Genomic DNA, 26,494 nt, shown 5'->3' with positions numbered 1-26,494 from the left:
CATCCCATCCCCATCCCCACCCCATCCCATCCCATCCCCATCCCATCCCATCCCATCCCATCCCCATCCCATCCCATCCCATCCCATCCCCATCCCCATCCCATCCCATCCCATCCCCATCCCATCCCCATCCCATCCCATCCCATCCCATCCCCATCCCCATCCCATCCCCATCCCATCCCCATCCCATCCCATCCCATCCCATCCCCATCCCATCCCCATCCCATCCCATCCCCATCCCATCCTATCCCATCCCCATCCCATCCCCATCCCATCCCATCCCCATCCCATCCCCATCCCATCCCATCCCATCCCCATCCCATCCCATCCCATCCCCATCCCATCCCATCCCATCCCATCTCCATCCCCATCCCATCCCATCCCATCCCCATCCCATCCCATCCCATCCCCATCCCATCCCATCCCATCCCATCTCCATCTCCATCCCATCCCCATCCCCATCCCATTCCCACCTTCTGGCAGGTACATGTACACCAGCAGGTTCTGGTCCCGGTCGGACACTGGGGATAAAAACCAGGATTAGCTGATGCTGCCCAATCCCAATGGATCCATGGATGGGTTGGATCCATGGATGGGTTGGATCCATGGATGGGATGGATCCATGGATGGGGTTGGATCCATGGATGGGTTGGATCCATGGATGGGGTTGGATCCATGGATGGGGCTGGATCCATGGATGGGGTTGGATCCATGGGTTGGATCCATGGATGGGGTTGGATCCATGGATGGGTTGGATCCATGGATGGGTTGGATCCATGGATGGGGTTGGATCCATGGTTGGGTTGGGATCCATGGTTGGGTTGGATCCATGGATGGGGTTGGATCCATGGATGGGGTTGGATCCATGGATGGGTTGGATCCATGGATGGGGTTGGATCCATGGATGGGGTTGGATCCATGGATGGGTTGGATCCATGGATGGGTTGGATCCATGGATAGGTTGGATCCATGGATGGGTTGGATCCATGGATGTGATGGATCCATGGATAGGTTGGATCCATGGATAGGTTGGATCCATGGATGGGTTGGATCCATGGATAGGGTTGGATCCATGGATGGGGTTGGATCCATGGATGGGTTGGATCCATGGATGGGATGGATCCATGGATGGGGTTGGATCCATGGATGGGTTGGATCCATGGATGGGTTGGATCCATGGACAGGTTGGATCCATGGATGGGGTTAGATCCATGGATGGGTTGGATCCATGGATGGGGTTGGATCCATGGATGGGTTGGATCCATGGATGGGGTTGGATCCATGGATGGGTTGGATCCATGGATGGGGTTGGATCCATGGATGGGTTGGATCCATGGATGGGGTTGGATCCATGGATGGGTTGGATCCATGGATGGGGTTGGATCCACGAATGGGGTTGGATCCATCAATGGGGTTGGATCCATGGATGGGGTTGGATCCATGGATGGGGTTGGATCCATGGATGGGTTGGATCCATGGATGGGGTTGGATCCATGGATGGGGTTGGATCCATGGATGGGGTTGGATCCATGGATGGGTTGGATCCATGGATGGGTTGGATCCATGGACAGGGTTGTATCCATGGATGGTACCGGGTGCACTGATGGGTCTGGAGCCCCATTCCCGTACCCAGGAATCCCAGCTGGGTGCTGTCCACCATGAAATCCACACTGTAAACCTCGAGGGGCTTCGCATCCTGCGGGAGAGAGCAGAACGGTTACTGGAGCTTGGGAATGGGGATGGGATGGGGATGGGATGGGGGTAATGGGGTGGGGATGGAGAGGATGAGGATGAAGAAGGAGATGAGGATGGGGCTGAAGAGCATCAAGATAAAGATGGAGATGATGGAGATGATGAAGATGATGGATGATGATGAAGTTGGAGAAATGGAGATGGTGAAGATGAAGAAGATGAAGGGGATGAAGATGCGGATGAAGAGCATCAAGATAGAGATGATGGAGATGAAACCAGAGATGGAGAAGATGAGGATGATGACAATGGACACAACGGACGGGATGAAGATGGAGAAGATAAAGGGGATGAAGAGGATGAAGATGGAGATGATAGAGATGAGGATGATGGTGATGGGGATGAGGATGGGGACAAAGATGAAGATGAAGATGTGGAAGTGATGAAGATGGGGATGATGGAGATGGGGATGAAGAGCATCAAGATGGAGATGATGGAGACGATGGAGAAGATGGAGATGGTGAGAATGGCGATGGAGGGGATGGAGATGGAGAAGATAAAGGGGATGAAGATGGGGATGAAGAGGATCAAGATGGAGATGATGGAGATGATGGGAATGAGAGAGATGATGGAGATGGAGGTGATGCCAATGAAGGTGAGGATGATGAAGATGGAGAAGATGAATATGGAGACAATGGAAATGAAAGAGATGATGGAAATGGAAATGATGAAGAAGATGAAGGGGATGAAGATGCAGATGAAGAGCATCAAGATGGAGAAGATGGAGATGATGGAGATGATGAGAATCCAGATGATGGAGGTGAAAGTGGAGATGGAGAAGATGAAGATGGAGAAGAGGAGGATGATGGTGATGGACACGATGGAGGGGATGGAGAAGGGAATGAGGATGGGGATGAAGAGCTTCAAGATGAAGATGGAGACAATGGAGATGATGAAGATGATGGATGATGATGAAGTTGGAGAAGATGGAGATGGAGAAGATGAAGAAGATAAAGGGGATGAAGAGCATCAAGATGGAGATGATGGAGATGGAGAAGATGAGAATGATGAAGGGGATGAAAGGATGGAGAGTAAACCAGAGATGGAGAAGATGATGATGACAATGGACACAACGTACGGGATGAAGATGGAGAAGATAAAGGGGATGAAGAGGATCAAGATGGAGATGATGGAGATGGAGATGATGAGGAGGATGGTGATGGACACAACAGAGGGAATGAAGATTGAGAAGATAAAAGGGGATGAAGATGGGGATGGAGAGCATCAAGATGGAGATGATAGAGATGATGATGGAGGCAATGGAAATGAAAGTGATGACGGAGATATGGATGATGCTGATGAAGATCATAAATATGATGATAAGGGTGATTAAGATGACGCTGATGAAGGTAATAAAGATGAGGATGAAGCTGATACCAATGAAGATAATGAAGATGAATATGATGATGATGAAGATGATGCCAATGAGGACAATGCTGCTGCTGAGGCCTGTCTGCCCTTCATTCCCCATCCCCATCCCCATTCCCACCACATTCCCATAGGATTCAGTGCCATACCCGATCCCATTCCCACCCCATACCCTGCTGACAAGGGACAGTGTCTTGCTCTCCTCCTGGTACCGCAGGAGGGAGATGCTCTTCATCCCATCCCATCCCATCCCATTCCCATCCCCATCCCATCCCTATCCCAATCCATCCCATTCCCACCCCATACCCTGCTGACAAGGGACAGTGTCTTGCTCTCCTCCTGGTACCGCAGCAGGGAGATGCTCTTCATCCCATCCCCATCCTGATCCCATCCCCATCCCATCCCATTCCCACCCCAATCCCATCCCCATCCCATCCCCATCCCATCCCCATCCCCATCCCATCCCATTCCCATTGGATTCAGTGCCCCATACCCTGCTGACAAGGGACAGGGTCTTGCTCTCCTCCTGGTACCGCAGCAGGGAGATGATCTCCATCCCATCCCCATCCCATCCCCATTCCCATCCCACCCCATTCCCGATCCCATCCCACCCCATTCCCATAGGATTCAGTGCCATACCCGATCCCATCCCCATCCCATCCCATCCCACCCCATACCCTGCTGACTAGGGACAGTGTCTTGCTCTCCTCCTGGTACCGCAGCAGGGAGATGCTCTTCATCCCATCCCCATCCCATCCCCATCCCATCCCACCCCATACCCTGCTGACAAGGGACAGGGTCTTGCTCTCCTCCTGGTACCGCAGCAGGGAGATGCTCTTCATGAGGTCAGCAGCCAGGATGAAGTTCTTGACGCTGATCATGCGGTGGATGTAGAGCTGGGTGTCAATGAAGGCCATGCCTGTGAGGTCGTGGTCCTTGAGGCTCCACAGGAAGATCTGGGGACGGGAATGGGGATGGACCAATCCTGGTGATCCCAATGATCCCAATGATCCCAAACCCCATCCTGGTGATCCTGAACTCATCCCAATGATCCCGAACCCATCCTGAGCTCCTCAAACCCATTCCAATCCCATCCCAATGATCCTGAACCCATCCCAATGATCTCGATGATCACAAACCCATCCCAAGGTCCTCAACCCCATCCCAACAATCCCAACCACAACCCAATGATCCCAACCCCAATCTGAGCTCCTCAAACCCATCCCAGTGATCCTGAACCCATCCCAATGATCCCAACCCCAATCCAATGATCCCGACCCCATCCCGGTGATCCCAACCCCATCCTGAGCTCCTCAAACCCATCCCAATGATCCTGAACTCATCCCAATGATCCTGAACCCATCCCAATGATCCTGAACACATCCCAGTGATCCTGAACCCATCCCAATGATCCTGAACCCATCCCAATGATCCTGAACCCATCCTAGTGATCCTGAACCCATCCCAGTGATCCTGAACCCATCCCAATGATCCTGAACCCATCCTAGTGATCCTGAACCCATCCTAGTGATCCTGAACCCATCCCAATGATCCTGAACCCATCCCAATGATCCTGAACCCATCCTAGTGATCCTGAACCCATCCTAGTGATCCTGAACCCATCCCAATGATCCTGAACCCATCCCAATGATCCTGAACCCATCCCAGTGATCCTGAACCCATCCCAGTGATCCTGAACCCATCCCAGTGATATCAATGATCCCAACCCCATCCTGAGCTCCTCAAACCCATCCCAATGATCCCAAAACCATCCCGGTGATCCCGAAACCATCCCAATGATCCCGAACCCATCCCAGTGATCCCAATTATCCCAACTCCATCCCGAGCTCCTCAAACCCATCCCAATGATCCTGAAAACATTCCGGTGACCCTGAACCCATCCCAATGATCTCAATGATCCCAACCCCATCCCGGTGATCCCAACCACAAACTGAGCTCCTCAAACCCATCCCAATCCCATCCCAATGATCCCAAACCCATCCCAATGATCCTGAACCCATCCCGGTGATCCTGCACCCATCCCAATGATCTCAATGATCCCAAACCCATCCCAAGGTCCTCAACCCCATCCCAACGATCCCAACCACAACCCAATGATCCCAACCCCATTCTGAGCTCCTCAAACGCATCCCAATGATCCCGAAACCATCCCAATGATCCTGAACCCATCCCAATGATCCCAACCAAATCCTCAGCTCCTCAAACCCATCCTATTCCCACGCCATTCCCACCTTCTTCCCTATGGCAGACACGAGGTACCCCGCACAATGGCACAGCCCCATCCCCATCCCGATCCCCATCTAATCCCACCCCATTCCTGATCCCATCCCATCCATCCCATCCCATCCCCATCCCATCCCCATCCCCATCCCATCCCCATCCCATCCCCATCCCATCCCCATCCCATCCCATCCCATCCCATCCCATCCCATCCCCATCCCATTCCCATCCCATCCCATCCCATCCCATCCCCATCCCATCCCCATCCCATCCCCATCCCATCCCATCCCATCCCCATCCCATCCCCATCCCATTCCCATCCCATTCCCACCTTCTGCCCTATAGCCGACACCAGGTACCCAGCACAATGGCACAGCCCCATCCCATCCCATCCCCATCCCCATCCCCATCCCATCCCCATCCCATCCCCATCCCATCCCATCCCATCCCATCCCATCCCCATCCCCATCCCATCCCCATCCCATCCCCATCCCCATCCCCATCCCATCCCCATCCCATCCCCATCCCATCCCATCCCATCCCATCCCATCCCATCCCATCCCATCCCATCCCCATCCCCATCCCATCCCCATCCCATCCCCATCCCCATCCCATCCCATCCCCATCCCATCCCCATCCATCCCATCCCATCCCCATCCCCATCCCATCCCCATCCCATACCATCCCATCCCATCCCATCCCATCCCATCCCATCCCCATCCCCATCCCATCCCCATCCCATCCCCATCCCCATCCCCATCCCATCCCCATCCCATCCCATCCCATCCCCATCCCCATCCCATCCCCATCCCATACCATCCCATCCCATCCCATCCCATCCCATCCCCATCCCCATCCCATCCCCATCCCATCCCCATCCCCATCCCATCCCCATCCCATCCCCATCCCATCCCATCCCATCCCATCCCCATCCCCATCCCATCCCATCCCATCCCATCCCATCCCATCCCCATCCCCATCCCATCCCCATCCCATCCCCATCCCCATCCCATCCCATCCCATCCCCATCCCATCCCATCCCATCCCATCCCATCCCCATCCCATCCCCATCCCATCCCATCCCATCCCATCCCATCCAATCCCCATCCCCATCCCATCCCATCCCATCCCCATCCCCATCCCCATCCCCATCCCATCCCCATCCCATCCCCATCCCATCCCATCCCCATCCCATCCCATCCCATCCCCATCCCATCCCATCCCCATCCCATCCCATCCCATCCCATCCCATCCAATCCCCATCCCCATCCCATCCCATCCCATCCCCATCCCATCCCCCATCCCATCCCATCCCCATCCCATCCCATCCCATCCCATCCCATTCCCACCTTCTGCCCTATAGCAGACACCAGGTACCCAGCACAATGGCACAGAGCTGTCACTGGTCCCTTCTGCTCCTTCTCATATAGGACCTTGAACTTGTTCTTGGTGAGGGGCAGCCCTGGCTCCGGCACCACCTCAATGATGTCCAGGATCAGGATCTGCGCCCGGCAATGACATATGGGGCACCCCATAACCCAGCAATGAGATATGGGGCACCCCATAACCCAGCAATGAGATATGGGGCAGCCCATAACCCACAATGAGATATGGGGTAACCCATAACCCAGCAATGAGATATGGGGCACCCCATAACCCACAATGAGATATGGGGTAACCCATAACCCAGCAATGAGATATGGGGCACCCCATAACCCACCAGCAATGAGATATGGGGCACCCCATAACCCACAATGAGATATGGGGCACCCCATAACCCAGCAATGAGATATGGGGCAGCCCATAGACCCCACAGCAATGAGGCACCCCATAACCCACCCACAATGAGATATGGGGCAGCCCATAACCCAGCAATGAGATATGGGGCAGCCCATAACCCAGCAATGAGATATGGGGCACCCCATAACCCAGCAATGAGATATGGGGTAACCCATAACCCAGCAATGAGATATGGGGCACCCCATAACCCAGCAATGAGATATGGGGCACCCCATAACCCACCATCAATGAGATATGGGGCACCCCATGGCCACCCCCCAGCACCCATGGGTGCCCCCGACGGCAATGGGGTTAGCCAAGGGGACACCAATGGGTGCAGAGCATCCCCTGGAGCATCCTATGGGACCCACAGCATCCCTTGGGTACCAAGAGGATCCCAAGTGACCTCCAGGATCCCAGAGCACTCAAAGGGACCCCCAACACCCTTGGGTGCCCCCCAAGCCCCCCAAGCACCCATAGGTGACACCAGGACCCCCAAGTGTCCCAAGTGACCCCAATTGTCCCCAAGGGAACCCCAAGACCCCCAGAGCATCCCAAGGAACCCAGAACATCCCCTGGTCCCCTCGAGCATCCCATGGGTACCAAAAGGCTCCCAAGTGCCCCCCATGCCCCTGGAGCACCCAAAGGGACCCTCAAGCCCCTTGGGTGCCCCTGAAGACCCCCATAGGACCCACAAGTGCCCCCCAAGACCCCTAAGACCCCCAGAGCATCCCAAGATCCCCAGAGCATCCCCTGCCCCCCTCGAGCATCCCTTGGCACCCTTGGGTACCCCAAGCCCCCTAAGCACCCACAGGTCCCCCCATCCCATTGGGTGCCCCCCAAGACCCCTTGAGCACCCATAGGTGACACCAGGACCCCCAAGTGTCTCAAGTGACCCCAATTGTCCTCAAGGGAACCCCAAGACCCCCAGAGCATCCCCTGGTCCCTTTGAGCATCCCTTGGGACCCTTGGGTGCCCCCAAGCCTTCAGAGCACCCAAAGGGACCTTTGGGTGCTCCCCAAGACCCCCAAGCACCCAATGGGACCCCCAAGTGCCCCCCAAGACCCCTAAGACCCCCAGAGCATCCCAAGGGACCCAGATCATTCCCTGCCCCCCTTGAGCATCCCTTGGCACCCTTGGGTACCCCAAGCCCCCAAGCACCCACAGGTCCCCCCATCCCCTTGGGTGCCCCCCAAGACCCCTTGAGCACCCATAGGTGACACCAGGACCCCCAAGTGTCCCCAAGGGACCCCCAAGACCCCCAGAGCATCCCAAGGGACCCAGAGCATCCCTTGATCCCTTTGAGCATCCCTTGGGTACCAAATGGTTCCCAAGTGCCCCCCAAGCACCCAAAGGTCCCCCAAGACCCTTGGGTGGCCCCGAAGACCCCCAAGCACCCCATGGGACCCCCCAAGTGCCCCCCAGGACCCCTAAGACCCCCAGAGCATCCCCTGCCCCCCTTGAGCATCCCTTGGGTACCCCAAGCCCCCCGAGCACCCAAAGGGACCCCCAAGACCCTTGGGTGCCCCCCAAGACCCCTTGAGCACCCCTGGGTGACAGCAAGACCATAAAGCACCCTATGGGACCCCCAAGTGCCCCCAGGACCACCAAGACCCCCAGAGCATCCCCAGGTCCCCTTTGAGCATCCTTTGGGACCCTTGGGTACCCTAAGCCCCCAGAGCACCCAAAGGGACCCCCAAGCCCCTTGGGTCCCCCCCAAGACCCCTTGAGCACCCCATAGGACCCCCAAGTGCCCCCAGGACCCCCAAGACCCCCAGAGCATCCCCTGGTCCCCTTGAGCATCCCTTGGGTACCAAAAGGCTCCTCAATGATCCCCAGGATCCCAGAGCACCCACAGGTCCCCCCATCCCCTTGGGTGCCCCCCCAGCACCCAAAGGACCCCCCATCCCCTTGGGTCCCCCCCCATCCCCTTAGGGACCCCCCCAGCACCCATGGGTGCCCCCAGCACCCACAGGTCCCCCCCCCAGCACCCATGGGTGCCCCCAGCACCCACCCGTCCCCTGCAGGTGACCTCCTCCCCCTGCATCAGACACGTGCCCACAGCCACATAACCCTTGAGGCCGGAGACGGTTTCCTCACTGCGCAGGGAGACGGTTTTCATACAGGTGACGTGTTCCCATTCATCCAGGTCAATCCTATGGGATCCGGAATGGGATCGGGAATGGGATGGGATGGGGATGGGATGGGATGGGATGGGATGGGATGGGGATGGGATGGGATGGGATGGGGATGGGATGGGGATGGGATGGGGATGGGATGGGATGGGATGGGGATGGGATGGGGATGGGATGGGATGGGATGGGGATGGGATGGGGATGGGATGGGATGGGGATGGGGATGGGATGGGGATGGGATGGGATGGGATGGGGATGGGATGGGATGGGATGGGATGGGATGGGGATGGGATGGGATGGGGATGGGATGGGGATGGGATGGGGATGGGATGGGGATGGGATGGGGATGGGATGGGATGGGATGGGGATGGGATGGGGATGGGATGGGATGGGATGGGGATGGGATGGGGATGGGATGGGATGGGGATGGGGATGGGATGGGGATGGGATGGGATGGGATGGGGATGGGATGGGGATGGGATGGGATGGGATGGGGATGGGGATGGGGATGGGATGGGATGGGGATGGGATGGGATGGGATGGGATGGGATGGGATGGGATGGGGATGGGATGGGGATGGGGATGGGATGGGGATGGGATGGGATGGGATGGGATGGGATGGGATGGGATGGGGATGGGATGGGGATGGGGATGGGATGGGATGGGATGGGATGGGATGGGATGGGATGGGATGGGGATGGGATGGGGATGTGGATGGGATGGGGATGGGATGGGATGGGATGGGGATGGGGATGGGATGGGGATGGGGATGGGATGGGGATGGGGATGGGATGGGGATGGGATGGGATGGGGATGGGATGGGGATGGGATGGGATGGGGATGGGGATGGGATGGGATGGGATGGGGATGGGGATGGGATGGGATGGGGATGGGGATGGGGATGGGATGGGGATGGGGATGGGATGGGATGGGATGGGATGGGATGGGAATGGGATGGGATGGGATGGGGATGGGATGGGGATGGGATGGGGATGGGATGGGGATGGGGATGGGGATGGGATGGGGATGGGGATGGGGATGGGGATGGGATGGGATGGGATGGGGATGGGATGGGGATGGGATGGGGATGGGATGGGGATGGGATGGGGATGGGATGGGGATGGGGATGGGATGGGATGGGGATGGGATGGGATGGGATGGGGATGGGATGGGGATGGGATGGGGATGGGATGGGATGGGATGGGGATGGGATGGGGATGGGATGGGGATGGGATGGGGATGGGATGGGGATGGGGATGGGATGGGGATGGGGATGGGGATGGGATGGGATGGGGATGGGATGGGATGGGATGGGGATGGGATGGGGATGGGATGGGGATGGGGATGGGATGGGATGGGGATGGGATGGGATGGGATGGGGATGGGGATGGGATGGGGATGGGGATGGGATGGGGATGGGGATGGGATGGGATGGGATGGGATGGGGATGGGGATGGGATGGGGATGGGATGGGATGGGATGGGATGGGGATGGGATGGGGATGGGATGGGATGGGATGGGGATGGGATGGGGATGGGATGGGATGGGGATGGGGATGGGGATGGGATGGGATGGGATGGGGATGGGATGGGATGGGATGGGATGGGATGGGGATGGGATGGGATGGGGATGGGATGGGGATGGGATGGGATGGGATGGGGATGGGATGGGGATGGGATGGGGATGGGATGGGATGGGGATGGGGATGGGATGGGATGGGGATGGGATGGGGATGGGATGGGGATGGGATGGGATGGGATGGGGATGGGATGGGGATGGGATGGGATGGGGATGGGGATGGGATGGGATGGGATGGGGATGGGATGGGGATGGGATGGGGATGGGATGGGGATGGGATGGGGATGGGGATGGGATGGGATGGGATGGGGATGGGATGGGGATGGGATGGGGATGGGATGGGATGGGATGGGATGGGGATGGGATGGGGATGGGATGGGGATGGGATGGGATGGGATGGGGATGGGATGGGATGGGATGGGATGGGGATGGGATGGGATGGGATGGGGATGGGATGGGGATGGGATGGGATGGGGATGGGGAATGGGGAGCTCAGGTTTGACTCAAAGACCTTGGGATGAAAGCTGAGGATGCTGGGATGGGGGCTGAGGACTTCGGGATTGGGGTTTGTGGTGTTTTGGGTGCGTTTAGGGGTATTTTGGGCATTTTGGGTGCTTTTTGGTGTATTTTTTGGTGTTTTGGGGGAATCTTGGGGTGTTTTGGGTGCAGTTTTGGGTATCTGGGGTATTTTTGGGTCTTTTGGGTGCAGTTGGGTATATTTTGGGGTGTTTTGGGTGTATTTGGCTGTATTTGGGTATATTTGGGTGTATTTTGGGTGTATTTGGGGTATTTTGGGTGTAATTGAGTGTATTTGGGTATATTTGGGAGTATTTGGGTGTATTGGTGTATTTGGGAATATTTGGTTGTATTTTAGGTGTATTTTGGGTGTATTTTTGGGTATTTTGGGTGTATTTAGGTGTATTTAGGGTGCATTCTGGTGCATTTTATGTGTATTTTTGGTGTATTTGGGGTGTATTTTAGGTGTATTTGGGGCTCATTGGGGTGTATTTGGGTGTATTGGGGTGCATTGGGGTGTATTTGGGTGTATTGGGGTGCATTGGGGTGTATTTGGGGTGCATTGGGGTGTATTTGGGGTGCATTGGGGTGCATTGGGATGTATTGGGGTGCATTGGGGTGTATTTGGTGCTCACCTGGTGTTGGGGATGGTTTCCCAGCTCACAGGGGAGATCAGTTGGATGGAGAAAGCCTCTTGCTGAGGGTGCACATAGCGATCGTCTGGGGGGGCAAGGGGGCATCAATGGGGGGTTATGGGGGGCACAAGGAGGGGTTATGGGGGGCACAGAGGGGGGTTATGGGGTGCACAAGGGAGGGTTATAGGGAGCACAATGGGGGTGTTATGGGGGGCACAAGGGAGGGTTATAGGGGGCACATTGGGGGTGTTATGGGGGGTACATTGGGGGGTTATGGGGGCACAAGGAGGGGGTTATGGGGTGCACAAGGGAGGGTTATAGGGGGCACAATGGGGGGGTTATGTGGGGCACAATGGGGGGGCACATATGGGGGTCACAACGGGGGGGTCATGAAGGGGGCATAAAAGTGGGGGTCATGGGGGGCTCAAAAGGGGTGTACAAGGGGGGGGATCACAAAGAGGGGGTCACAAAGGGGGGGCACAAAAGGGGGGGCACTGGGGGAGCACAAAGGGGAGTGACAAGGGGGGGTTATGGGGGGGCACAAGGGGGGACACAACGGGGGGGTCACAAAAGGGGGGTTCACAAAGGGGGGTCTCAAGGAGGGGGTTATGGGGGGCTCAAAGAGGGGGTCACAATGGGGGGGTACAAAGGGGGGGCACTGGGGGGTAAGAAAGGGGGGTTATGGGGGGTTTATGTGGGGTTATGGGGGGTCACAAGGGGGGTTTATGTGGGGGTCACAAAGGAGGGGGTTAAGGGGGGTTATGGGGGGATTATGGGGGGCTACAGGGGGTCACAAGGGGGGTCACAAGGGGGGTTATGGGGGGGGTCACAAGGGGGGTTCACAAGGGGTGGTGTTACGGGGGGGTTATGGGGGTCACAAAGGGGGGTTTATGGGGGGGGTCACAAGGGGGGGATACAGGGGGTTCTGTGGGGGTTCTGGGGGGGTCACGGGGGGGTCACAAGGGGGGGTTATAGGAGGGTTATGGGGGGATTACAAGGGGGGTTATTTGGGGTCACAAGGGGGTCGGGGGGGTCACAAGGGGGGTCACAAGGGGAGGTTATGGGGGGGTCACAAGGGGGGTTCACAAGGGGGGGGTCACAAGGGGGGACAGAAGGGGGGTTCACATGGGGGGTTATTGGGGGTCACAAGGGGGGGTCACAGGAGGGGTTATTTGGGGTCACGGGGGGGTTACGGGGGGGGTCAGGGGGGTCACGGGGGGTCAGGGGTCCCCACCACGCTCGATGCTCTCAAACTCCTTCTCCTCCCCTGTCATCCTTGGGATCCGGGTGCAGGAGTTGATGACACTTGTGGCCACTGCATAAACCTGGGGGGGGAGGGGGGAGGATGAGGATGAGGATGGGGATGGGGGGATGGGGATGAAGGGCAGGATGTGTACCCAGCTGGGACCCCAGGTGGTAAAGGGGATGGGGATGGGGATGGGATGATGATGATGGGATGGGATAGGGATGGGATGGGGATGGGGATGGGATGGGGATGGGATGAAGGCTGTGATGATGATGATGATGGGATGGGGATGATGATGATGATGGGATGATGATGGGATGGGATAGGGATGATGATGATGGGATGGGATGATGGGATGATGATGATGATGATGATGATGGGATGCAGGCTCACCTTGGACTCCAGGTGGTACAGGGGATGGGACGGGGATGGGATGAAGGCTGTGATGAGGATGATGATGGGATGGGGATGATGATGATGATGGGATGATGATGGGATGGGATAGGGATGATGATGATGGGATGGGATGATGGGATGATGATGATGATGATGGGATGCAGGCTCACCTTGGACTCCAGGTGGTACAGGGGATGGGGATGGGATGGGATGAAGGCTGTGATGAGGATGATGGGCAGGATGCAGGCTCACTTTGGACTCCAGGTGGTACAGGGGATGGGATGGGGATGGGATAGGGAAGGGGATGGGATGATGATGAGGATAATGATGATGGGATGAGAATGATGATGATGACGATGAGGATGTGTCCCTCACCTTGGACCCCAGGTGGTAGAGGGGATGGGATAGGAATGGGGATGGGATGAAGGCTGTGATGATGATGATGATGCTGATGGGATGGGATGGGGATGATGATGATGATGACGATGATGGGATGGGGATGATGCAGTGAGAATGATGATGATGAAGGGCAGGATGGACTCCAGGTGGTACAGAGGATGGGATGGGGATGATGTGATGGGATGAAGGCTGTGATGATGATGATGGGATGGGGATGGGATGATGATGATGATGGTCTCACCTTTGACTCCAGGTGGTACAGGGGATGGGATGGGGATAGGGATGGGATGAAGGCTGTGATGATGATGATGATGATAATGGGATGGGATAGGGATGTGATGATGATAATGGGATGGGATGGGTATGGGCTGGGATGGGATGTGATGATGATGATGATGAAGGCTGTGATGATGATGATGGGCTCACCTTGGACTCCAGGTGGTACAGGGGATGGGATGGGATGAGGTGACAATGGGATGATGATGATGGGATAGGGATGGGATGGGGATGATGATGATGATGATGGGATGCAGGGGCTCACCTTTGACTCCAGGTGGTACAGGGGATGGGATGGGATGGGATGATGATGATGAGGATGAGGATGGGATGGGATAGGGATGGGATGATGATGATGGGCTCACTTTGGACTCCAGGTGGTACAGGGGATGGGATGGGGATGGGGATGATGGGGATGGGATGATGATGATGATGGGATGGGGTCTGACCTTTGACTCCAGGTGGTACAGGGGATGGGGATGGGATGGGATGGGGATGATGGGATAGGGATGGGATGGGGATGACGATGATGATGATGATGATGATGGGATAGGGATGGGATGGGGATGGGATGGGATGATGATGATGATGATGATGATGGGGTCTGACCTTTGACTCCAGGTGGTACACCACGTAGTGGGGGGTGCAGCGCAGGGGGATCTTGCGCACAGGCCAGGGAGCATCATAGGAGAGGCAGGCAGGGAGGACACTGATGCGGAGCTCACCCTGCACACACAGCACCCAATGGGGTACAGCACCCATAGCACCCAATGGGGACACAGCACACACAGCACCCAATGGGGACCCACAGCACCCATAGCACCCAATGGGGATACAGCACACACAGCACACAGAGCACACAATGGGGATACAGCACACACAGCACACAGAGCACCCATAGCATCCAATGGGGATACAGCACCCATAGCACCCAATGGGGACACAGCACACACAGCACCCAATGGGGAACCACAGCACCCATAGCACCCAATGGGGACACAGCACCCATAGCACCCAATGGGGATACAGCACACACAGCACCCACAGCACCCAATGGGGATACAGCACCCATAGCACCCACAGCACCCATAGCACACACAGCACCCAATGGGGACACAGCACCCATAGCACCCAATGGGGATACAGCACACACAGCACGCAATGGGGACCCACAGCACCCATAGCACACAATGGGGATACAGCACCCATAGCACACAATGGGGACACACAGCACCCATAGCACCCAATGGGGATACAGCACCCAATGGGGACCCACAGCATCCAATGGGAACCCACAGCACCCATAGCACCCAATGGGGATACAGCACCCATAGCACCCACACAGCACCCATAGCACCCAATGGAGACCCAATGGGGACCCAGAGCATCCAATGGGGACCCAAAGCACCCAATGGGGACCCAGAGCACCCAATGGGGACACACAGCATCCAATGGCACCCAATGGGGACACACAGCACCAATGGGATACAGCACCCAATGGGGATACAGCACCCAATAGGGATCCACAGCACTCAATGGGAACCCACAGCACCCAATGGGGACCCACAGCACCCAATGGGGACACACAGCACCCAATGGGGATACAGCACACAATGGCACCCAATGGGGACCCACAGCATCCAATGGGGACCCACAGCACCCATAGCACACAATGGGGACACACATCACCCAATGGGGACACAGAGCACCCAATGGGGACACAGCACACACAGCACCCAATGGGTACCCAATGGGGACCCACAGCACTCAAAAGGGGTCCAATGGGGATACAGCACCCAATGGGGATACAGAGCACCCTATGGGGACCCACAGCACCCAATGGGGATACAGTATCCATAGCACCCAATAGGGAAACAGCACCCATAGCACCCAATGGGGATACAGCACCCCCAGCACCCAGTGGGGACACACAGCACCCAATGGGGCCCTGGAGCACCCCGAGCACCCAATGGGGACAGGGAGCACCCATAGCACCCAAAGGGGACAGGGAGCACCCCCAGCACCCAATGGGGCCCTGGAGCACCCATAGCACCCAATGGGGCCCTGGAGCACCCACAGCACCCAATGGGGCCCTGGAGCACACATAGCACCCAATGGGGATCCACAGCATCCAATGGGGACCCAAAGGGGCCATGGAGCACCCACAGCACCCAATGGGGACCCCCAGCACCCAATGGGGCCCTGGCGCACCCCCAGCACCCCCCACAGCCCCATAGGGCACCTGTCTGTTGAAGTAGAGGAAGCCTTTGGGGCAGTTGACATTGTGGAAGGGGGCGAAGGAGTCGACGGCTCCATCGATGCTCATGGGATGCAGGCGCAGAGCCCCACGGCTGGTGACCAGCAGCCAATGGGGGCACGGGCCACAGATGAACACCTGGGGGGCACAGACCCATAGACATCCATTGAGACACATAGAGACCCCATAGGGACCCATAGAGACCCATAGAGACACATAGGGACACATAGGGACACATAGAGACACATAGAGACACATAGAGACCATAGAGACACATAAAGACCATAGAGACCATAGGGACCATAGAGACACATAGAGACCATAGAGACACATAGAGACCATAGGGACCATAGAGACACATAGAGACACATAGAGACACATAGAGACACATAGAGACACATAGAGACCATAGAGACACATAGAGACACATAGAGACCCATAGAGACCCATAGAAACCCATGGAGACCCATAGAGCCCATTGAGACCAATAGAGACCCACAGAACCCATTGATCCCCACTGATCCCCATTGACACCCATTGCCCCCATTGACATCCATTGATCCCCATTGACATCCACTGACACCCTTTGACACTCATTAATCCCCATTGCCCCCCATTGCTCCCATTCCCATTGACCTCCATTGTTCCCCATTGATCCCCATTGACACCCATTGGCTGCCATTGCCCCCATTACCCCCATTGCCCCCACTGCCCTCATTGCCCATTGCCCCCATTACTCCCTATTGATCCCCATTATCCCATTGTTCCCCATTGACTCCCATTGACATCCATTGCTCCCCATTAATCCCCATTGATCCCCACTGACCCCCATTAACCCCATTGCCCCTCATTACCCCCATCACCCCCATTGGCCCCCACTGCCCCCATTGACCCCATCGCCCCCATTGCTCCCTATTGATCCCCATCATCCCATTCTTCCCCATTGACCCCCATTGACTCCCACTGACATCCTCATTGACAACCATTGACCCCCATTGATCCCCATTGCCCCCATTACCCCCATTGCTCCCTATTGATCCCCATTGACACCCATTCCCCTATTGCTCCCCATAGACCCCATTGATCCCCATTGACAACCATTGCCCCCATTGCTCCCTATTGATCCCCCTTATCCCATTCTTCCACATTGACCCCCATTGACTCCCACTGACATCCCCATTGACATCCATTGACCCCCATTGATCCCCATTGCCCCCATTACCCCCATTGCTCCCTATTGATCCCCATTGACACCCATTCCCCTATTGCTCCCCATTGCCCCCCACTGACTCCCACTGACATCCCCATAGCCCCCATTACCCCCATTGGCCCCATTACCCCATTGCTCCCATTACCCCATTGCTCCCATTACCCCCATTCCCCCCACTGCTCCCCATTCCCCCATTGCCCCCATTACGCCATTGTTCCCATTACCCCCATTACCCCATTGCCCCCATTACCCCCATTGCTCCCATTAACCCATTACCCCCATTGCCCCATTGCTCTCATTCCCCTCATTACCCCATTCCCCCATTGACCCCCTTTGCCCCATTACCCCCATTACCCCCATTGCTCCCATTACCCCATTGCTCCCATTCCCTTCATTACCCCATTCCCCCATTGACCCCCTTTGCCCCATTGCCCCCATTATCCCCATTCCCCCCATTGCCCCCATTACTCCCATTACCCCCCATTGTCCCATATGCTCCCATCCATTGATCCCCATTGCCCCCATTACCCATTGGCCCCCATTACCCCCCATTATCCCATCGCTCCCCATTGCCCCATTACCCCATTTCCCCAATTACCCCATTACCCCATTTTCCCCATTACCCCATTTCCCCCATTACCCCATTGCCCCCATTGCTCCCACTTCCCCCCATTTCCCCCATTACCCCATTGCCCCCATTACCCCATTTCCCCCATTACCCCATTGCTCCCCATTACCCCCATTACCCCATTACCCATTGCTCCCCATTACCCCCATTGCCCCATTACCCCCACTGCCCCCCATTACTCCATTACTCCCATTACTCCATTACCCCCATTGACCCCATTACCCCATTTCCCCCATTACCCCCATTACCCCATTCCCCCCATTACCCCATTTCCCCATTACCCCATTTCCCCCATTACCCCATTACCCCCATTACACCATTGTTCCCATTACCCCCATTACCCCATTGCTCCCCATTCCCCCCATTGCTCCCCATTATGCCCATTGCCCCCATTACGCTGTTGTTCCAATTACCCCCATTACCCCATTACCCCCAATACCCCATTTACCCCATTACCCCCATTACCCCATTCCCCCCATTGACCTCCATTGACCCCCATTGACTCCCATGGACATCCACTGCCCCCATTGACACCCATTGACCTCCATTGACCCCCATTGACTGCCATTGACATCCACTGCCCCCATTGACTCCCATTGCCCCCACCCCCCCCCCGTTCCCGGTGTTCCCTCACTCCAGAGTATCCATAGATGTCCTGGAAGGGCCGGAATCTGGCCAGGCGGGGCCGGGGCCCCCCCAGCTCCTCCCCAGCATCCGGCTTCTTGCGGGAGCCCTTCGGCTTCCGCTCCCGGAAGTGGATGTTGTGGGGAACCTGTGGGAATAACAGGGATAATGGGAATGATGGGATAACGGGAATGGGATGGGGATGGGAGGGGGATGGGAGGGGGATGGGAGGGGGATGGGATGGGACAGGGATGGGAGGGGGATGGGAGGGGAATGGGATGGGATGGGGATGGGATGGGGATGGGAGGGGGATGGGAGGGGGATGGGATGGGGATGATGGGAATGGTGGATTAATGGGGATAATGGGAAAGATGGGAATGATGGGGAGAATGGGATGGGGAGAATGGGATTATGGGGATGGGATGGGGTGATGGGGATGATGGGGATGGGGATGATGGGAATAGGGATGGGGATGATGGGGATGGTAGGAATGATGGGGATGATGGGAATGATGGGGATGGGATGTGGATGATGGGAATGATGGGGATGGGGATGGGATAATGGGAATAACGGGATAACGGGAATGGGAATGATGAGAATGATGGGAAATGGGATGATGGAAACAGGATGGGAATGGGAATAATGAGAATGATGGAATAATGGGGATAATGGGAATGATGGGAATGAGTTGGGGATAATGGGAATAATGGGAATGATGGAATAATGGGGATAACAGGAATTATGGGAATGGGATGGGGATGATGGGGATGGGAATTAAGAGAATTATGGGAATGGGATAGGAATGGGAATAATGGGAATAATGGGAATGATGGAATAATGGGGATAATGGGAATGATGGGAATGATGGGGATGGGATGGGGATGGGGATGGGAATGATGGGGATGATGGGAATGGGATGGGAATAATGGGAATAACAGCAATGATGGAATAATGGGGATAACAGGAATGATGGGAATGATGGGAAGGATGGGAATGATGGGGATGGGATGGGGATGATGGGAATGGGATTGGAAAAATGGGAATAACAGCAATGATGGAATAATGGGGATAATGGGAATGATGGGGATGATGGGGATTATGGGAATTGGGATGATGGGAATAGGGATGGGAATGATGGGAATGACAGGGATGGGATGGGGATGATGGGAATGACAGGGATGGGATGGGGATGATGGGAATGATGGGAATGATAGGGATGGGATGGGGATGGGATAGGGATGATGGGGATGAGAATGGGAATGATGGGGATGGCATGGGAATGATAGGAATGGGAATGGGAATGATGAAGATGGGAATGATGGGGATGATGGGAATGGGAATAACGGCAATGACAGGAATGATGGGGACGGGATGGGTATGGGAATGATCAGGATGGGAATGGCAGGAATGGGAATGGGGGCACAGCAGTGAGGGGCCCGTGGGGAGCTGCTGGTGCCATTCCCAGTGTTATTCCCAGTGTTATTCCCAACATTATTCCCAGTGTCATTCCCAGCACCGTTCCGGGCACCATTCCCAATGTCATTCCCAATGTTATTCCCGATGTTATTCCCAGCATTCCCTTCCTCACCTTCTTGAAGCGAACCTTGAGGTTGTTCTGCCCCAGTTGGGAATCGTGGCTGAAGGCTTCATAGATGAGCAGCTCCTGATCCACGTGAGCCTGTGGGAATGGGGATGGGATGGGAATGGGGATGGGATGGGGATGGGATGGGGATGGGATGGGGATGGGGATGGGATGGGATGGGATGGGGATGGGATGGGGATGGGATGGGATGGGATGGGATGGGGATGGGATGGGGATGGGGATGGGATGGGGATGGGATGGGGATGGGATGGGGATGGGATGGGGATGGGATGGGATGGGATGGGATGGGGATGGGATGGGGATGGGGATGGGGATGGGATGGGGATGGGGATGGGATGGGATGGGATGGGGATGGGATGGGGATGGGATGGGATGGGATGGGATGGGGATGGGATGGGATGGGATGGGGATGGGGATGGGATGGGGATGGGATGGGATGGGGATGGATCCCTCGGGATCAGCAGCATCACCGGGAACCCAACCCTAACCCTAACCCTATCCCGTCGTTATCCCACTGTTATCCCATTGCTATCCCACCATTATCCCACCCTTATCCCAGTGTTATCCCATGGTTATCCCATCATTACCCCACCGTTATCCCATCATTATCTCATCATTATCCCACTGTTATCCCCCTGTTATCCCATCATTATCACACCATTATTCCACCGTTATCCCATTATCCCATTGTTATTATACCACCATTATCCCACCATTATCCCACCGTTACCCCACCATTATCCCACTGTTATCCCATTGTTATCCCACCATTATTCCACCGTTATCCCATTATCCCATTGTTATTATACCACCATTATCCCACCATTACCCCACTGTTATCCCACCATTATCCCATCATTATCCCATTGTTATCACCCCCTTATCCCATCATTATCCCACCATTATCCTCCCATTATCCCATCATTATCCTCCCCTTATCTCATCATTATCCTGCCATTATCCCGCTGTTATTCCACTGTTACCTGGTTGTTATCCCACTGTTATCCCATCATTATCCCATCCTTATCCCACCCTTATCCCAATGTTATCCCCCCATTATCCTCCCATTATCCCATCATTATCCCACCCTTATCCCCCCGTTACCCCCCTGTTCCCCCCCCCCGCTCACCAGCAGGTAAGGCCTGGCCCTGCGGTGCCCCAGCCCCACCAGCAGCAGCTCCTTCACCATGGGCAGCTCCCCCTGGCGCCCAGGCTCCGATGCTGCAGCCCCTGGCACCGGGTGCCCGAAGGAGCTGTCGACCAGAACCCGCTGCCCCATGGGGAAGTTCTTCACCAGGAACACCAGGCGCCACTCGGGGAGGTGGTAGATCTGTGGGGGGGGATGGGGGGTTGGAGGCATCCCAAGGGATACATTACAGCTGATCCCAGTTGATCCCATCCCATTGGATCCTATTATAGTGGATTCCATCCCAAGGGATCCATTCCATTGGACCCCACCACAAGGGATCCATTTCAGTTGATCCCATTGGATCCCATCCATAGGGATCCATCCCAAGGGATACATCCCAAGGGATTCATCCCAGTCAATCCCATCCCGGCTGATCCTGTTATAGTGGATCCCAAGGGATTCCATCCCCAGGGATACATCCTGGTTGGTTCCATGCCAAGGGATCCATTACAGTTGATCCCATTGGATCTCATCCCCATGGATCCCATCCCAAGGGATCCATTCCCATTGATCCCATCCCGGTTGATCCCATCCCAATGGATCCATCCCAGAGGATCCCATCCCAAGGGATACATCCCAAGGGATCCATTCCGGTCAATCCCATCCCAGCTGATCCCACCCCAAGGGATTCATTACAGTTGATTCCATCCCATTGGATCCCATCCCAAGAGATCCATCCTGGTTGGTTCCATGCCAAGGGATCCATTCCATTGGACCCCACCACAAGGGATCCATTACAGTTGATCCCACTGGATCCCATCCCAAGGGATCCATCCCAAGGGATTCATCCCGGTCAATCCCATCCCAGCTGATCCTATTATAGTGGATCCCAAGGGATCCCATCCCAGTTGATCCCATCCCAAGGAATCCATTACAGCTGATCCCATTGGATCCCATCCATAGGGATCCATCCCAGTTGATCCCATCCCAAGGGATTCATCCCGAGGGACACATCCCAAGGGATTCATCCCGGTGGATCCCGTCCCATTGGATCCTATTATAGTGGATCCCATTGGATCCCATCCCTGTGGATTCCATCCCAAGGGATCCATTCCATTGGACCCCACCACAAGGGATCCATTACAGTTGATCCCGTTGGATCCCATCCATAGGGATCCATCCCGAGGGATTCATCCCAAGGGATTCATCCTGGTCAATCCCATCCCAGCTGATCCTATTATAGTGGATCCCAAGGGATCCCATCCCCAGGGATACATCCTGGTTGGTCCCATGCCAAGGGATCCATTACAGTTGATCCCATTGGATCTCATCCCCATGGATCCCATCCCAAGGGATTCATTTTGGTTGATCCCATCTCAGTTGATCCCATCCCAGTGGATCCCATCCCGAGGGATCCATCCCAGTTGGTCCCATCAGATCCCATTGATCCCATTGTCTCACCTTGAGGCTGCTGCTCTTGCGCACCATATCCCATCAGATCCCAACCCTGGTGGATCCCATCCCAATAGATCCCATCCCATCAGATCCCATCAATCCCACTGGATCACTTCCCATCAGGTTCCATCCCATGAGATCCCAATCCCAGTGGATCCCATCCCTGCAGATTCCAGTGGATCCTGGTGGATCTCATCCCAGAGGATCCCATCCCAAGGGATCCATTCTGGTTGGTGCCATCCCGGTCAATCCCATCCCAGCTGATCCTATTATAGTGGATTCCCAAGGGATTCCATCTCAGATGATCCCATCCCAGTTGATCCCATCCCAAAGGATCCATTACAGTTGATCCCATTGGATCCCATCCCAGCGGATCCCATCCCAAGGGATTCATTACAGTTGATTCCATCCCATTGGATCCCATCCCAGTGGATTCCATCCCAAGAGATCTATTCTGGTTGGTACAATCCAGTCGATCCCATCCCAGTGGATCCTATTATAGTGGATCCCATCCCAAGGGATTCATTCTGGTTGGTCCCATCCCAGTTGATCCCATCCCAAGGGATCCATCCCAGTTAATCCCATCCCAGCTAATCCTATTTAGTGGATCCCATCCAAAGGAGTCAATTCCATTTGATCCCATCCTGATGGATCCCATCCCAGTTGATCCCATCCCAAGGGATTCACTCCGGTGGATCCCACCCCAGTTGATCCCATATGAAGGGATCCATCCTAGTTGATCCCATCCCAAGGGATTCATCCCAGTCAATCCCATCCCAGCTGATCCCATCCAGAGGGATTCATTACAGTTGATTCTATCCCATTGGATCCCATCCCAAGAGATCCCATCCCAAGGGATCCATCCTGGTTGGTCCCATCCCAAGGGATCCATTCCATTGGACCCCACCACAAGGGATCCATTACAGTTGAGCCCATTGGATCCCATCCCAATAGATCAATTACAGTCGATCCCACTGGATCCCATCCCAAGGGATCCATTACAGTTGATCCCATCCCAGTTGATCCCATCCGAAGGGATTCATTACAGTTGATTCCATCCCATTGGATCCCATAACAGTGGATTCCATCCCAAGGGATCCATCCCAGTTGGTCCCATGCCAAGGGATCCATTACAGTTGATTCCATCCCCGTTGATCCCATCCCAGTTGGTCCTATTATAGTGGATCCCATCCCAAGGGATCCATCCTGGTGGATCCCATCCCAGTTGATCTCATTGTTCCCACTGTCTCACCTCGAGGCCTCCGCTGTCCCTGGCCAGCAGGCACCAGCTGCACCATCCCTGCAGCTCCCACCCCATCAGATCCCACTGATCCCATCCCATTGATCCCATTGGATCCTATCCCATGTCTCACCTCGAGGCTGCCGCTCTCCCTCGCCATGAGGCATCAGTGTGTGGGCTCCATCAGATCCCATTGTCTCCCATTGATCCCATCCCATCCCATTGATCCCATAGGATCCCATATCTCACCTCCAGGCTGCCTCCCTCCCTGGCCACCAGGCACCAGTGTGTGGGCTCCATCGGATCCCATTGATCCCATCCCATCCCATAGGATCCCATTGTCCCCTATTGGATCCCATTGACCCCATATCTCACCTCCAGGCTGCCTCCCTCCCTGGCCACCAGGCACCAGTGTGTGGGGTCAGGACTCTCACTCTCCCTCTCGGGGCAGCTCCTGCCTCGAGGCTCTTCCCTTGCTGGGCTGCAGGGGGCGCCCGAGGCCCCATAGAGCAGCAGCTCCTCCTCGTCTGCAGAGCAGCCAGAGGGGCTATGGGATAACAGAGATAACATAGGGATAATATGGGATAACAACATAGGGATAATGGGATAACACTGGGATAACATGGGATAACATGGGATAACAGCATAGGGATAACAGAGGGATAACACCATAGGGATCAATGGGATAATGGGATAACATAGGGATAATGGGATAGAGCAGCAGCTCCTCCTCGTCCGCTGAGCAGCCAGAGGGGCTGGGGGAAAACAGCATAGGGATAACATAGGGATAATATGGGATAACAGAGGGATAACACCATAAGGATAACATAGGGATAATGGGATAGAGCAGCAGCTCCTCCTCGTCCGCAGAGCATCCCGATGGGCTGTGGGATAACATAGGGATAATATGGGATAACATAGGGATAACACTATAGGGATCAATGGGATAATGGGATAACATGGGGATAATGGGATAGAGCAGCAGCTCCTCCTCATCTGCTGAGCATCCTGATGGGCTATGGGATAAGAGGGGTAATATGGGATAACAGCATAGGGATAATGGGATCATAACATGGGATAATGGGATAGAGCAGCAGCTCCTCCTCGTCCGCGGAGCATCCCGTTGGGCTATAGGATAACAATGGGATAATATGGGATAACATGGGGATAACAGAGGGATAATGGGATAGAGCAACAGCTCCTCCTCGTCCGCAGAGCATCCCGATGGGCTGTGGGATAACACAGGGATAATATGGGATAATATAGGGATAATGGGATAACAGCATAGGGATAACAATGGGATAACATGGGGATAATGGGATAGAGCAGCAGCTCCTCCTCGTCCGCGGAGCATCCTGATGGGCTATAGGATAACAGCATAGGATAACATAGGGATAATGGGATAGAGCAGCAGCTCCTCCTCGTCCGCGGAGCATCCCGATGGGCTATGGGATAACATAGGGATAACACAGGGATAATATGGGATAACACCATAGGGATAACGGGATCATAAACATGGGGATAACACCATAGGAATCAATGGGATAATGGGATAACAGATGGATAATGGGATAGAGCAGCAGCTCCTCCTCGTCCACGGAGCATCCCGTTGGGCTATGGGATAACAACATAGGGATAACATGGGGATAATGGGATAGAGCAGCAGCTCCTCCTCATCTGCTGAGCATCCTGATGGGCTATAGGATAACATAGGGATAATATGGGATAGCATAGGGATAATGGGATAGAGCAACAGCTCCTCCTCATCCGCTGAGCATCCTGATGGGCTATAGGATAACATAGGGATAATATGGGATAGCATAGGGATAATGGGATAACAGCATAGGGATCAATGGGATAATGGGATAACAGAGGGATAATGGGATAGAGCAGCAGCTCCTCCTCGTCCGCGGAGCAGCCAGAGGGGCTATGGGATAACAGAGGGATAATATGGGGATAATGGGATCATAACATGGGATAACACCATAGGGATAATGGGATAACAATGGGATAATGGGATAGAGCAACAG

The 26,494-nt window shown here is 55.4% G+C and overlaps 1 protein-coding gene across 1 annotated transcript in view; it reads right to left on the bottom strand.

The window, feature by feature from the left end:
• The window catches only part of CPSF1 (cleavage and polyadenylation specific factor 1), a 35,497-nt gene extending 10,343 nt beyond the window's left edge, over positions 1-25,154 (bottom strand). The window contains exons 1-13 of the mRNA XM_034069700.1: positions 24,840-25,154; positions 21,770-21,970; positions 20,626-20,715; positions 19,048-19,185; positions 16,561-16,713; positions 14,928-15,044; positions 13,236-13,326; positions 12,002-12,086; positions 9,152-9,293; positions 6,708-6,860; positions 3,897-4,073; positions 1,630-1,696; positions 474-521 (exon numbers count right to left, since the gene is read on the bottom strand). Of these exons, the coding sequence (XP_033925591.1) occupies positions 474-521; positions 1,630-1,696; positions 3,897-4,073; positions 6,708-6,860; positions 9,152-9,293; positions 12,002-12,086; positions 13,236-13,326; positions 14,928-15,044; positions 16,561-16,713; positions 19,048-19,185; positions 20,626-20,715; positions 21,770-21,970; positions 24,840-25,136 (1,759 nt within the window). The 5' untranslated portion in view covers positions 25,137-25,154. The remainder of the gene's footprint in view (positions 1-473; positions 522-1,629; positions 1,697-3,896; positions 4,074-6,707; positions 6,861-9,151; positions 9,294-12,001; positions 12,087-13,235; positions 13,327-14,927; positions 15,045-16,560; positions 16,714-19,047; positions 19,186-20,625; positions 20,716-21,769; positions 21,971-24,839) is intronic.
• Positions 25,155-26,494: the final 1,340 nt, after the last annotated feature.

The sequence above is a fragment of the Melopsittacus undulatus genome, chromosome 1, assembly GCF_012275295.1.
Source record: "Melopsittacus undulatus isolate bMelUnd1 chromosome 1, bMelUnd1.mat.Z, whole genome shotgun sequence".
NCBI lineage: Eukaryota > Metazoa > Chordata > Aves > Psittaciformes > Psittaculidae > Melopsittacus > Melopsittacus undulatus.
The sequence above is the reverse complement of the archived record's forward strand: the minus strand, read 5'-3'. Positions and strand labels throughout refer to the sequence as shown.